At 55.0% G+C, this 15048-nt stretch overlaps 1 protein-coding gene across 1 annotated transcript; it reads right to left on the bottom strand.

Annotated features, from left to right (window-relative positions):
* Nucleotides 1-700: 700 nt before the first annotated feature.
* On the bottom strand, nucleotides 701-7542 carry AMIGO1 (adhesion molecule with Ig like domain 1). The gene is made up of 2 exons (XM_030561087.1): nucleotides 3594-7542; nucleotides 701-1729 (listed from the first exon to the last, which is right to left on the bottom strand). The coding sequence occupies exon 1, from the start codon at nucleotides 7232-7234 to the stop codon at nucleotides 5726-5728; it is 1509 nt and encodes a 502-aa protein (XP_030416947.1). The 5' UTR covers nucleotides 7235-7542; the 3' UTR covers nucleotides 701-1729; nucleotides 3594-5725.
* Between the last annotated feature and the right edge of the window lie 7506 nt (nucleotides 7543-15048).

Below are 15048 nucleotides of genomic sequence, written 5' to 3'. Positions count from 1 at the left end.
GCCTATGGGCCTTTGGCACCAGGTCAGACCTTTAATGGTTGGTTACCCTGTGTCACTGACACAAGGAGATTATCATGGAGTTTGTATCCTCCACACCAGCCCCCAGCAGTGCCAGATCACCAAATGGCACGTTAGACTGCCACATCCATACCTAGCCATACTGTCACTGAATGACTCTTGTGACTGCTTCCCACTGGGGCTGGGTCACATTCCCCCCCTCGATAACCCCACAGCACTGTCCTCTGGCGGTTCCCCAGCATGGCTTATTCACCTCAGCTTCCCCTGCCCGAGGTGGCCAACGCTCCCAAGTGGACATTGATCTCTCCCATTGTTCATTCCCCACTGGGACCACGTAGGTGCTGCAGAAACCCTAGTGCCTGCCAAGGTGAGCTAGAGAGCCACCTACAGCAGTGCATGACTGTACCAGCTGGAGTCCCACTGCTGCTGGCCTTCCTCCCTTCCAGCCGCAGCCTTGGCTACAGTGGGATGCCCCAAAGCGGCACTGCTGGGAACCATGACCTGCCCTGGGGCACCTAACCTCTGCCCCACCTTCATGCTAGAGCTGCCCTGATGGCTGAAGCCCCCATTATAGCCCTGTCTAGGTGAGCATGTCCATTCTCTCAGGCCTCTCTCCACCACCTAGAAACATCCTGTCATTACTCACCAGGCCAGTGAAAAACCAGACGAGCCTGCGAATGCAGAACCTTAAAACATGTTTATTTTCGCCTATGTCTATGCGTCAGAGCACAGCCTACCAGAGAGAGCTGCAGCCCATGTGCTCTGCGGGCTGGGCGGCTCTGGCTGAAATGGAGAACAGAATGCGCATCCCGTGCAGGGCAGAATAACATTCACGGGGCCTGCAAGCCCACAGAGTGGCACAGGAGTGGACAGGCTCTGCCTGGCACTGTCTGGCCCCATCCTGGCGGGAGCAGAGCAGCCACCTCTGACCTAGCCTGGAGGTTCCCCAGACACAGCGGTTAACTGGGACACCTCCCTCTGCGCACGCACACACCCGCACACACACCTGCACACACACCCTCCCATGGAACCAGAGCTCCTCCTGCCCCCTCTCTGCTCTCCCTTAACCCTCCTGGGAGCTCCTGGCCACTGCCAGGGACCCCTTTACCATGCAGGCTCTCTGTTGAGCATGCTGGGGCCCCAGCCCTGCCCTGTGGGTTTCTCTCCAGTTTCTTTCCTCTGAGCAGTGACCCAGCATCACCACTCCACTCCTGGCTGCCCCCAAACCCTTTCCTTGTATCAGCGTTGTATCGAGGCAGATCTGTGAGGATGCTTGGGGGGGGGCTGTGCCCCTCCATCAATACCCTCACAGGGTGGACCCCTGGACATGGGGAGGGGGTGTCCTGCCTCTCTAGCACCAGCAATTGGGCACTAGCAGAGAGAAGCATCCAGATCAGGGGCCTCATCCTTCGTGGTGCTGGGTGATGGAGCTGAGGGTGCTCAACACCACCTAGGATCTGCCACTGATTAGCAAGTGCAAGGGTGGCCAGTCTTGGATGCCGTGATCCCGGTCCTGTCTTTTGGGGGCTACATCCCCTGGGATGTGGCAGGGACGGGGGAGGAGAGCTCTCCCATGGCTCTTGGTGGGCTGCATTTGCTTGTTTCCAGTAGGATCCTGTCAGTGTTCCCTGTGGGGCAGGCACAATCCGGGGGTTGCCCCTTTCTGCGCAGGTAGTAGTGCGGCCAGTGGGTGAATCTTCCAGCCTTCTGCCTGCACAGGGTTAAGGGGAGGAAAGGCCTTAGGAATGATTGATGATGCACAGTGGGACAGCTACTCACCAAGGGGCTGCTGAGGTTGGAGCTCAGGCTGGGGGGACACGATCTTCTGGTCAGATGCAACAGACACTGGCTGGCTTAAGGGTGGGGAATAGGCTCTTGGGCCTTTTCCCTCTCTGGGGCACTGGCTCTTGGTGGACTGGCCAGCTCGGGGGGAGGAGAATAGGATGCAGGGCACTGGAGATCTGACTGCCCAGAGCTGTCCTTTCTTCCTTTCTTCCTTTCTGCATGGCCCCATCAAGGCACAGAGCCATGGTGAGGCGCTAAGAGCAAGTTGCACCATTGAGCACGCTAGCGTTTGCCTATCAGGCCCTGCTGGGGGTCACCAATGGCTCCCTACTGCACATTCTACTAAGGCAACGCAGCCCCATGATCCCCTCACAAGGCAACAGCACACAGCTGGTGGGACAGCCCAGCACACAAGCTGGCACACAGAACCCAGGGCTCCCACTCTCTGCATCTGCCCCTGCCTTTCTGTTCCCAGGAGCAGCGCCACAGGGAGCTTTTCAGTTCTCTAGCCCTGGTGTCCCTGGCATCTCCCAACTTGGCGGTGGCCCAGCCCCTACATGAGGCTCTCTCCACAGGGCTGAGTTGCCTCCTGGCCCGCAGGTGGGGCTCTCAACAAGCCAGGCGGTGCAAGGCATGAGACCAGCCAGCAGCCTCACACTTGTCATGTGGCCCTGAACTGATGGGCTAGCCCAGCCCGCAGCTCTCCAGCCAGGGACAGCTCCCTCTGGCAGCCTGGCTCTCGAAGGGGCCGCTGGAGAGCTAGGCAGGGCTCCTCCTGGCAGCTCTGGCCATAGGTCTGGGCAGTGGGCTGTGGATCTCATCCCCTTTGCTTCCTGTCACATGCACCCGGTGCCCACAGCTTCTGGCAGGCAAGCTGGGATGGGAACAGCTGTGTTTGGAGGCTGGGTCTTTGAGTGGGGTGTGTGGGTGTGAATGTGCACATGCATGTACACACCCATGCACACTTGTGTGTGCTCTCAAGCACACACATGCATCCATACACACGCAGGTATGCAACACCCCCATGCACACTTGTGCACTCATCCACACGGAGGCATGCACACAGTCCTAGCAAGGTACCAGCATGCTCAGTCTCACTCTCCATGTCTGCTCTCTCCCAGACAGACACGCGCCGGCAGAGACACTCAGCACCATTTGAGCTCCACGCTCACAATAGCCCCATGCACACAGCACAGCCTCTCAGAGCCTGTGTGCCAAGCCACGCACCAGCTCACAGATCCGCATGCTGAGCACGTGAACTGCGCTAGATGCCCTTCCACACACACAGATGCGATTGTATGGGCGGGGGGGGGAAGCTGTGTGCGGCAACGTACGCAGGTCACTCCAGGGAGGGCCAGACAGACATGGGAACCGGTGTGTGGAGGGCACTGACCTCCCCGAGTCAGGTCTTCCTGCTTCCCCCCACCCCGCACACACACCTTCCTGTAGCTGCCTCAGCCTGCCCGGGATGCTCTCTGCCCAGCACCCAGGCGGCTGTGGTATTCAGGGAGCTCACAATGAGCCTGAAAGCTAGCAGGGCTTTTTTGTGGGGTGGGGAGGGGAAGTGACTGCACAGGGGGAGGAGAGGGGGAGGGGGCAGCTAAGCAGCCTTGTAGTTCCACAGGTGCCAGGATTGAATCGCAGTCACACACAACCAGCCCATCAGGGCCAAATCGTCCCTTCCTCCTCCCCTCCCCCCCCCCCGGCACAATCTCTTTCACACACACCCTCCCCTTGCTCTGCCCCCTCCCCCCGAGCTCCCCACTGTGTGGTTTGCAGGCTGGTCTCACCTGGATCGCATGCTTCTCTTGGAGGACTCATGATTCACAATAACATGCCAGGAAAAGCATTTAGACGAGTCCTGGAGCCGAGCCTCGTTCTCGGGCTGATGAGTGGGATGGAGGAGATGTCGCCTCGCGCTCCTGCTTGTGCCAGCCATCACCTTGGGCCCCTCGCAGGCTTGGACAGCCCCCAAGACAGTGGCAGCTGGGGCAGTGATGGAGAGATCTAGGCTCCAGGGAGAGTCCACAGCGACCTACCATGGAGCTCGCCATTCTTTGGTGACGATGCTCTTCATGGCCAGAGAGTTCAGTGGGGGCTTCCCTCTACCCCAATCTTTCTGGGCTGCTCTTGCCCACCTTTGTTCACCCCCTGCTCCCTGAAGCTGAGAGCCACTAGGAGAACGGATGGCTTGAGAACCAGCTGTAGGCTAGGTGGGATCCCCACAAGGTAACGCCCAGACAGCCAGGGGCATCTGATTAGCTCCCCCTACCCTTGTGTACAGCAGCACCCTCCCTCTGGGACCCCCCGACCCTTTCTCTCCCCATGTCTGAGGGAAAGGGGGGATGCTATCTCCTCTGCGGGTGGCACCTGCTTAGCACAGAGTCCTCTGGCTGCACCTGGTGCACAGACCAAACCCTGCCTCCAGCTGGCCTGTGCTGGGTGAGTTTGTGGCTAGCAGGCTCAGAGCTGGGTTGTCCATGTCAAGACCACATCTCTGTCTCTCTCCTCTGGGGGCGGGTAAAGAGACCACTGCAAGGGGACAGCCTGCTCTTCTGTCCTCGCTCCTTCTCTGTGCCTATCCCCTCCCCACTCCCTGGGAAGGGCCCAGACTCTCCCAGGTGAAAGGAGAAGGGAAAAGGAAATATAAGATGGAATCAATTTGTAGCTGGGCAGAGAGAAAAGCCACCAGGATCATGGGGGTGGGGGAGGCTTAAGGGAGATATAGAAGGAGCAGGAGCATATTTTGGGGGCTCCACCCCCCATGTCTGCTCAGAAGTGCTGCTATGTCTGATCACAGTTCCCAACCCCCTTCCCTGCAGGGCTCCTCTGCTCTGCCTGCTGCCTTCAGCAGACTCCATTACTAGCTCCCCTTCCTAACATCCCTGGAGCACGCAGTCCCTCGGCTCGCTGGGACAGCCCACACGAGTGCCGTACAGAAGGGGTAGAGGCGCAGTGCCTCCCTGGCAGCCACAGCACAGCCCGCCAAGGGGTTGCTGCTGTTGTGCAATGCTGAACAGCTGTCCCAGAAACCCAGCTTGTGCCTTGATGTATCATTGTAATTAGGAATGGGAATCTGATCATTAGGCTGTCAGCTAGAGAGCTTGCTGGGGGACCAGCTGGTGTTGATCATGCCCCACTGTGTCCTGAGTTTCCGCTGCAGGAGGGGCAGCTGGCATGCCATCTTACAGGCCCCAGGGCGGGATCAATGCCTGCTTTCATCCTGATGGAGCTGAAAATCTTTGGGTTGCCTTAGTTCCAAATGGGGGTGTCTAGCAAGAGGCTGGTTGGTAGCAGGAGAGAGACACCTTGCTCCCACACACTGATCCCCAACAGGTGTCAAGGCTTTCAGTGGCCAAGCTATGAAAGCAGAAGGTGACCTTCATATGGTGGATCCAGGCCAAGGTTGTGGTGCTGCAACACTTCAGAGATGAGCATGGTTTCACGCCAAGGTAGTCAGAAACAGACCTGGGATGTCCCTTGAGCAGTAAGGAAAGATTGCCCCAGCATTGCAGCATGGGGTCTTTCAGAAGCAACCCCCTGCCCCCACCCCCAGCTCTGCGGGGCGCTGCTGCCGTATCCCCGCTGCACGTTTCATTTCTTGGTGGGACTCTGCAAAGCTCTGGCTGGAGTTCCTCGTTGAGGGCTGGGGGCGGCTGCAGGGAGTGGACTGCCGGGCTCTGCTTGCCACTTGGGCTCTGCTGATGGGAGGACAATGTTCATTGGGGCGATAGCAGGATCAGTGCTGCACAGCAGGAGGCAGCACCTAGCAGCAGCATTGTGCCATGTGTATGGAGACCCATCACCTCACTGCTGGGCCCAGCCCCTGTCCCCCTGGCTAGCTGCCCTCTAGGGGAGGGTCACTACCTGTCCTCGTCCACTTGCTTTCCAACACTCCCACCTCTCCATGTCTTCCATACACCTACACTACGATGGGCGTGTCCGAGAATACAGAGCTGACAGAGTCCGGGTCTGACATTTTCCTGGGGGCCTTCTGGGCCCTCCTGGCCACCTGTTCGGGCGTGCTGTTGGGCTTGACCTTGCCATTCTGGCCTTGCATGGGGCCGGAAGCCGCGAGGTGGCTGAGGCTTCCCTTGCGACCAGCCGCCTCGGGGTTGTGGTTGGGCGTGGTGCTGAGCATGGAGGAGTTGATGCTGTCCTCCGGCTGGGCAGCCAGCTTCTCGTTGCCACGGCAGCAGCAGCGGCACGGTGTCAAGTACAGATAGATGAGCACCAGGATGACGCTGAGGATGCAGCCCACCAGCGTGGTGTAGGCCGTGTTCAGCGTGTCGTGAGGTCCGTGCTGGGTGAAGTTGTGAACCATCACATCAACGTAGAGGGTCTCGTTGAAGGCCTGGCTGACCGTGTAACAGGTGTACGTGCCCATGTCCTCCACCCGGACGAGGCGGATCTGCAGGCTGCCATTGCTCAGCACTGTCATGGTGCTGTTGGCGGTCTCCTCCGGGAAGCGCCTGTTGTTTGGGGTCACCCATTCCCTGGTGGTCGCCCCCCGGACCTTGGTGTCGCAGTTGATGGTCAAGGTGTCCCCCAAGTAGGTCTCCAGCATGTGCTCCTTGAACTCGCTGCAGTTGAGGGAGTCCTGGCTGTTGAGGGTGAAGACGCTGACGCTGCGCTTGGCCAGGGGCAGGCTGCACACCAGCTCCTCCCGGAAGTCCACCACCGAGCTGAGCTGGCGTGCGTGCCAGTGCGTGAAGAGCTCGTACAGCCCACAGTCACAGCTCAGTGGGTTGCTGTGGAGGTAGAGCCCGTTTTTCATCCAGGCGGGGAGGCCTTTCAGGGCCGCGACCGGCAGGCCCTTGATTTTGTTGGCAGAAAGGTCCAGCAGGGCCAGGTCGGGCAGCTTGGCCCGGTCCTTCACCAGCTCCATGGGGAAGCGGGAGATCTGGTTCTGGCTCAGGTAGAGTTTCTGCAGCCTGGCCATGTCATCGAAAGCGCTGCGGTCCATCTGGGCGATCTGGTTGTTGTAGAGCAGCAGCACCTCCAGCTCCTGCAGCTGGCTGAAGAGCAACTCCTCCAGCACCTTGATGCTGTTGGAGGAAAGGTCCAGGTACCGCAGGTGCGGGACGTGGCAGAAGGCCTCGGTGGAGATGAAGCCCAGGGCGTTGTGGTTGAGCAGCAGGGAATGGAGGTGGGGGAGGCGGGTAGGGGTCCAGTCCGCCCGCAGGCGGGTCAGGTTGTTGTGGCTGAGGTCCAGGATGGCTGTGAAGCGAGGCAGCTTAGTAGGGATGACTCCCAGGCCCAGCTTGGAGCAGCTGATAATGTTGCTGGCACATACACATTTTGGGGGGCAGTTCAGGATCGACCCCCCTTCCCGGGCAAGGCCGCAACCCAGCAGCAAGAGGACCAGGAGCCAGACTTTCCCGCAGCTCAGCCCCAGGCGTTGACCAGGTGCTAGGTACCAAAGCCACATGGTAACGCTCAGCGAGGCAAAGCCAGGTGCCAGGCGCAGAGAGCCGCAGGGCCGGGAACCATTGGTGCAGCGGCGAGGCTGGTGCTGGCTCGGAGGCTGCTAGGATCTGGTGCAGCAAGCGGGGACGGCTTGGCGCGCTGCCGGAATATTAATCACTCGAGTCATGCTCGCATCCACCTGCTCTTTGCCAGGGGCTGCCCGGCTGCAGCGCGCCAGGAATCACCGCTGCCGGGCGGGCCAGTGGGAGCGGAGCCTGGCCCTGCGGAGTCTGTCTCCTCCCGTCTCGCTGCTCTGCGCCGCGCCGAGCCCCTGGCCGGGCAGGCGGCGCCACCGCTCCCTCTCCGAGCAGGGCGGGTGCGGGCCGGGCCGCGGGTCCCCCCGTCCGGGGAGAGGCCCCCGCGGTGCTCAGCCCATCCTCGCGTCTCCCAGAACCGGGGCCGAGCGAGCTCCCCGCCCCGCTCCTCGGACGGCGCCGCGCAGCAAGGAGCCTGGGGCGCAGCGAGCGCCGGCCCCGGGTGCCGGGGGAGGCTGTCACCGCGCGGGGGGCTGGCTGGCCGGGGGACCGGGCCGGCTCTGCCCGCCCCGAGCCTCGTTCATCGCCGCCCGCCGCAGCCGGGAGCGGGGCCGGGCTCCTCGGGCAGCGCCCGGCCAGGAAGCCTAGGGAGCTAGCGAGCCAGGGAAGCCCGACGCTGCAGCAACCCTGGCTCGGACCCGGCTGGATGCGGGGCTGGGGGCTGCTCCAGTCCTGGATGCTCCGCGCCCGCCTGGCTCTGCAAAGCTTCCAGCTCTCGGATCCTCCTCCGCCTTGACGGGCACAGGCGCCTTATTAGCATTATCACGGTTGTGTTATTCCGGGGGGGCGCAGCGCGAACCAGTCACCAGCCGCTCCCGGCGCACCGCGGCCAGGCATTGGCTGGGGCTGTGCCGCACTAGGCCAATGAACCGTCGCTGGCTTTTAACCTGTGACGTGCTGGCTGCTGGCAGAGACATCGAGCCCCGCTGCTGCAGGAGCAATGGGGGGGAGAGATAGGGCCAGGACCGGGCTGTGATCTCCTTGCAGGGACGGAGGCTGCTCAGCACGCTGCTGAATCAGGCCCCTCTATAGTTTATAATTAGAAGAGGATTCCAAAGGGAAGTCACAGTACAAACTCTGGGCTGGCTCCTGGGCATGCAGTGCTTACAGCACGGGGGGGGGGGGGTGGCCTTCTGTGTTGGATGGAAATAAGGGAAAACCACACGAAAAATAAGAGACAACACCATGTCCCTTCGCAGAGCATGAATTGTTCTCTCCCTTGTACAGTTCTACTGCCCTCGAGAGAGTGCACATTGCCGTTGTCACCAGCATCAACGTAATGTACTTCCAGTCTGAATACATTTCATGCGTTTTAAAAATAAGAGATGGGTGGTCACCCAACTGCCAGCGACAGGCCGCACTGTGCCTAGGGATAAGCATTCACAATGTCAGACTCTATTGACTGAGTCAGATCTTATTCTTTAGTCTAATGCGCTGGCAGGTTCACAGCACAATAGCACATGGAGAGCAGGAGAAGAAGCGGAGGATGGTGGGAAAGGGTGAGGAGGAGGTGGGCACTAGGTAAGGAGATGGGCCAGAGGGGGCGGGGGGTGCATGTGTCTAGATGGGATTGTAATTTAGCTGATGGAGAGTTCCCCACTGGAGAAAAAATTGCAACAGAAAATGGCTCTTTGGACAAAAGACATTTTCACAAAAATGTCCATTTTGGAAAAAAAAGATAATTTTTATCCAAAACCTGAAATATGTCTGTTTCAAACCAAAATATTTTAGTTTTTTTTTAAGTCAGAAATATATAAAAAAATTTTTTTTGACAAAAACAAATATATTTTTGGTTTGGTTGAAATTTCTCCTGGGAAAAAACAGTCCAGCCCTAGTTCTGAAACTTTCGTTTGCTTATGTAGCTTCAAGTGCAAACGGGGGAGAAGGGAGATTCCTGGTAGCAGGGCTCCATTACGCTAGTACTAGAATGCCCTGGAACAGCACCGATTTCTCAGGGCCAGGTTCACATCATCCTCTTCCCCCTGCTGTGTCTGTGCATCCAAAATGCATAGTTTACCCTCTTTTGAAGCATCAGTTATTGCAGTAGGCAAGATAATTGATGAGGCCAGTCTGCATATGGAGGAGACTAGATGGACCACTGGTCTGACTCCTGACAGCAGGAGGCAGGATAGTGGCATAGCCAGCCCAGCGCTGTGTGCAGACCCAGAGAGCCTGAAAAGCCGGCTAACATTTGGGTTCTTACTAGTCCCAACCCTTAGAACACTTGGTTTGCCTTTGTGTTATCTCCGGTGCCTTTGTGGTGGTCTCCTGCCCCTCGGGGCCTCATGTAGCCTAGTGTGTGCGCGCCGCAGTTTGCTCAGCAGGCTGGAGGAGAGATAGACATGCAATATTCACTTCTTTTCTACCACTCAATGGCAAGCCATGGAAGCAGCCAACCTTTCATCTTAGTTGTGGTTTTCAAAGTTACTTTTAACTGAGACATCAAGGAAATTGCTAAAGGTCATAAATTATTAGTGCCTTTAAATTTTCATGTCACTTATGGGACTGGATCTTTCCCAACACAGATGCCCACAAACATAGCATTAATCCTCTCTCCCTCTCAGCAGAGAGCTCAGAAAGGATGGCTACAAATTATGGGCTGCGGTGAGTCGATGGAGACATGTTGGGCTAAACTCTCTCAGGGACAGCAGTGGAAACCCCTTTGACTTTGATGAGCAGTTTAGGGCACAATTTGACCCATTGAATCCAGATGGAACTGGGTGGAGCATAATGATATAAATAGTGTGCAAGGCTCAGGGGTGTCTGAACAGGGTTGGAGAAAACAAGAACCAGCCTGAATCTTCAGCTGAGGCCAAGTCTTTCTTTGACATTCTGAAAAGTCTGGTCTGGTCTTCTTGGGTGGATGCAAATTCGCATGTGAAACTGGGCTGGCTATCTAGTCCAGTATCCTGCCTCCTGCCATACTGGATCATCAACCCAATGTTTGTAGTTCATTCTGTGACACTCTGTACTTCGGGGCAATGCCCAGCACTCCAATGTTCATCCTTGTAAAATGATGATGTGGTATCCTATGCAAAGTTTGTCATGTTGGGTGTCTTTGGAAGGCTCATGATCATTGTTGTTATAGTGATGTTATAGTAATTGTTGCAGTAATGTTATAGGTTATAATTTCATATATATAGTTATGAGGCTGAAAATGTGTCTTCATGGCTTAAAATAAGCCCAGGCAAAAACTCTCCAAGAACGGAGAGGCAGTTCACACCTCATCAGGGTAGGTATGGGACAAACCCAGTCCAGCTTCACAGGAACAAAGAACACTGGCCTAGGCAGCAACAAAAGAATCTGTTAGATTCTCGAGTGAGTCACCCCCCTTCCTTTGGCCAGTTTGGGACTGCGATATGGTAATGCTCACCTGACTCTGAAGTGGGGGAGCAAAGTCAAGAGGGAAGAAAGGACATGATAAAAGGGAGAGATGTTTGCCATGCTCTTCCTCCTACATCTACAGACACCACCACCACAAGCGACTGAATCACTGATCAAAGGGGAGAGCCTGGCTGAAGATCAAGCAGCCAGCCTGTGGTGAGAAGCATTTAAGTTTGTAAGGACATTGAAAGTGTTAAGATCAGCTTAGAATGCATTTTGTTTTTATTTTATTTGACCAAATCTGACTTGTTATCCTTTGGCTTATCATCATTTAAAATCTATCTTTATAGTTAATAAATCTGTTTGTTTATTCTACCTGAAGCAGTGTGTTTGGTTTGAAGCATGTCAGAGATACCCCTTGGGATAACAAGCCTGGTGAATATCAATTTCTTTGTTAAGTTGACAAGCTCATATAAGCTTGCAATGTCCAGCAGGCATAACTGGGCACTGCAAGATGGAGATTCCTAGGGTTGTGTCTGGGACTGGAGATATTGGCTAGTGTCATTCAGTTGACTATCCAAGGAGCAGCTTACATGCCAGAGGCTGTGCATGAACAGCCCAGGAGTGGGGTTCTCACAGCAAAGCAGGGTAAGTCTGGCTCCCAGAGTCAAGGCTTGGAGTGACCTAGCAGATCACCTGTCCAGATAACACCAGAGGGGAACGCCACACATGCCCCCTCTCCATTTCCTGGGGATGGTCAGAAACAGAAGTGCTGGAATGCCACCAGCCAGATGCCTCTGCCAGTATGAGGTTATAATTCTTTATGGGCACATTCAGGGCTTCTTCACTGTTGCTCCACACTTATGGCTATCATAGGCACAGGCGTTTAAGAAGTTCCAGAGGTCAGAGAGTGACTCAGGTTTGTGCATGCTTGGAGGAGAGAATTATTACAATTATTATTTATCATTTGTATTACCAGAGTGCCTAGAAGCACCAGTTGTGGTCCAGGCAGGACCCTGAGGTCAGGGCCCCATTGTGCAGGGTGCAGCACAGACACGGAGGAAGAGACAGTCCCTGCCCTGAAGAGTTTATGGCAACTATTCCATTTCACAGGTGCGTGGAAGTGTGTGTGTGTGGCGGAATGCTTTGTCCAAGGTGACATGGGGAGCATGCGGCAGAAACTGAATAGAACCCTGGAGCCCTGACTCTCTTTCTGCTCTCTAAGCATCACAGGTGCATCAGTGGTGTTATTACCATTACACAGATGGGGAAACAGGTACAGATTTAGGAAGTGACCTACCGAAGGTCACAGAGATTTAGAACTAGGAATAGACCACTCATTTCTTGACTCTTAATCCTGAGCAATAACCAGTGGCCCATGCTCCCTCCCACCCAGCTGGGAATTCACATGCACTCCAGCTTGGCTCTATTTGAATCTCTGTCTATGTCTATGTTACATGGGTTCCCTTCACTATGTCATTAATCAGCTTTCTTTTCTCTCCTTGAAACCAATGCAAAAAATGACAATAACAGTGATTATTTTGTAAATTATTTTAATGCACAAAAGCCAGGAATTGCAAAGTTGCTGGACCAAATTCTACTGTCACTTACCCCAGTGTAAAGCTGGAGTAACACCTCTGACATCCGCGTAAGTGAATGAATGCGAGATTGGCACAGCAATGGTAACTCTGCCACACTGTGCAATAGATACATGGGTGGATGTGAGGGGAGAGGGAGATGGATGGATCTTGAGACATAGGAAAGAGCTGGTGTTCAGAGGGCAGGTGCTCAGCACTTTCTGAAAACCAGGCCCCTTAAGGCATCTCAAGTTGGGCATCCAAAAATTGATGCCCCTAAAATCACTAGTTATTTGGACAATCTTGGCTGAGATATCCCAATTGTGGGGGAGGGGTGTGCTGAGAGATGGCTGATTCAAGAGACCATGAGCCTCTAATATCCTAACTTCTGTGCATTTAAATGCTAACTCTGAACGTCACTGTACCCTGTTCCCTTGGGGAGGGGGCAGAGCCGGGGTGGGAAGAAGTGGAACAAGGCCGGGGGCTCGGGGAGGGTTGGAATGGGGCACAGCCTTGGAGTGGAGTGGGGGTGGAGCACCCCCAGGGAAAAGGAAAAGGTGCCTACAGTGGGTCATGACGATCTATATAATAATTATCCTTGCCCTAGTGACCCCGGGCTCCCAAAGATGTGATAAGGAAGAACTGGCGTGTATCTGTGGCAAGCTCAGTCCCAGAATGGCAGTGTATGCAAATGCCTGATGGAAGACTTTAGCTCCAGAATGTCTGATTAAGGATTTAAAAGAGGCCGAATCGTGCAGGGCTGACAGCAAGAGATGGCAATTGGCTGACCCAGGACTGGCTAAAGCTGTTAAGTAGATAAATGCAAGTGTGTGCTGCCCAGTGCGGTGATGGTGCACGCAGTGAAATAATCCTCTTAAATGAGCACCAACTGATGGATAATTGAAGTGGATACCGTGCTAAAGAGCATGGAGAGTTGAACCACATTAAAAATAATTGCTGAAGCCTGGCTTGTGTGTGCTCCCAGCTCAGCCTTGCAATCCTGGCTCTAATGACTGGAAGGTCGCACCAGCACTTGCTGTAGCAGGCAGCGTGCTAACAAGGAAACCAGGGACAGCTGCGGACGTGTGTCATGAACAAAGAGCCCTCACCCTGACTCTGGGGCTCAAACTGAATCAGGATCCGTCCCTGCCCCAGCTTCCAAGCCACACTCTTCCTAAGGTGGAACCAAGGGCTCTAGTTCTGAGCTCACTAACACCAACTGTACACTGGTGTCACCCAGTGGGTGAGAGGAGAAGACCACTCAGTGGAATTGCAGGGGGCCTTGTATCATGAGGGGCCTGGCGCATGACTGGGGACTGTGAAATAGCACAAGGATGGCCCAATGAGTAGGGTACTAGACTGGTACATGGTGGATGTGAGTTCAAGTTACAGCTCTGCCATAGGCTTACTGTGTTAGCTTGGGCAATACACTTAGCTTCTCTTGCCTCAGTTTCCATCTGTACAGAGGGACTAACAGCCCAGCCCTGCCCCACAGGGGTGTGTGAGGATAAATATATTTAGGACTGTGAAATGCTCAGACACTGTAAGTGTCACAGTGGGGTTGTGGGCAGACAGACCTAGTAGCCAGAGGCCGTGATCGTGAGACAGGAGTCAGCTGGGTAAGGGTACCAGGAGTTCAGAAACAAGAGACAAACTGGAGGTGAGAACCACAAATCAGATGCCAGGAAATTGGGCATGGGACACACACTCCAGAACAGTGTGGACAGCTTCTTGTTCCTGCTGTTGGCTCAAGTAGGGCTAGTAGGCCAATCACCTGCTCTGGGACTCCACCAATAGGACTATAGGGGCGGAGCCTCAAACAGGAGCTGGGCTTCATGGGTGCCAGGTATGCAGGCTGTCAGATGGAGGGTTGGAGCATGGCTGCTCCTATAAACCCTGCAGACTCAGGTTCGGGACTGGTGGGTCACATAGGCACAGACTCCATGGGGGCTCCAGGGCTGGATTACCATGGAAAAAAAATCATGGTTGCTCAACAACCACCAGACACAGCTGTTGGTGCCACCACCAATCAGCTGTTTGGTGGCTTGGGGAGGATGGAGAGCAATGAATCGTGGGCAGGCAGGGGCCTTGGGCAGGGGACAGAGCAGGGGCAGGAAGAGGTGGGCTCTTGGGGAGGGGATGGAGGGGGGACAGGGCTTTGGGAAGGAGTGGAGGTGGAGAACTCTCAGGGAAAAGGAAAAGTTGGTGCCTATGGTGAGTCATGATGCTCTATACCTAATAGAGAGAGGAATTATTCCTGATTTACACCAGGATCAATACAAGAAGAATCAGGCCAGTAAAGTTCCTCCTCAGAGGGGAGCTGCTTTTGACTCAGTGCATCAGTCTGCCCTCCGGATACTGGTACCTCAGTATGGGGTGCCTTAGGACTCAGTGTGCCTAGTGAATAAACTCTATCATGGTACGTTGAGCAGAGTGAGGGTTGAAATCTGCCTTACAGTCTGGTTTTCAGTAGAATCAGGAGTACGCCGGGGTGCATTCTCTCACCTTTGTTATTTAATGTTCTAATAGAGTAACCAGTGAGAAAGCTGATGGAGGCCAAAGTAGGAGGTGTGAAATATAAAGATTCATCAAAATGTAGAGGATCTCAAACATGCCGATGATTTTGCCTCACAGGGAGAGCCACTGACCAACTACAGCTAATGCTGGATGAGCTGTGAAAAACTGTAGAATCTCTGGAATTTAAGATCAATGGTGATAAAATGCAAGCTGCCCACTCCTGCTATAAAGCGGGAACGAACAACCTGCCAGCACTGCAAGCAGATAGCAAAGGCATTGAATGGTGAATAGTTTTATCTGTTTGGCTAGTTGGTGGGCAACAA

This window comes from Gopherus evgoodei, chromosome 4 (genome assembly GCF_007399415.2).
Source record: "Gopherus evgoodei ecotype Sinaloan lineage chromosome 4, rGopEvg1_v1.p, whole genome shotgun sequence".
Classification (NCBI taxonomy): Eukaryota; Metazoa; Chordata; order Testudines; family Testudinidae; genus Gopherus; species Gopherus evgoodei.
The sequence above is the reverse complement of the archived record's forward strand: the minus strand, read 5'-3'. Positions and strand labels throughout refer to the sequence as shown.

Coding starts and splice junctions, on each gene's coding strand:
- AMIGO1 (XM_030561087.1), bottom strand. CDS start 7,234: ATGTGGCTTTGGTACCTAGCACCTGGTCAACGCCTGGGGCTGAGCTGC.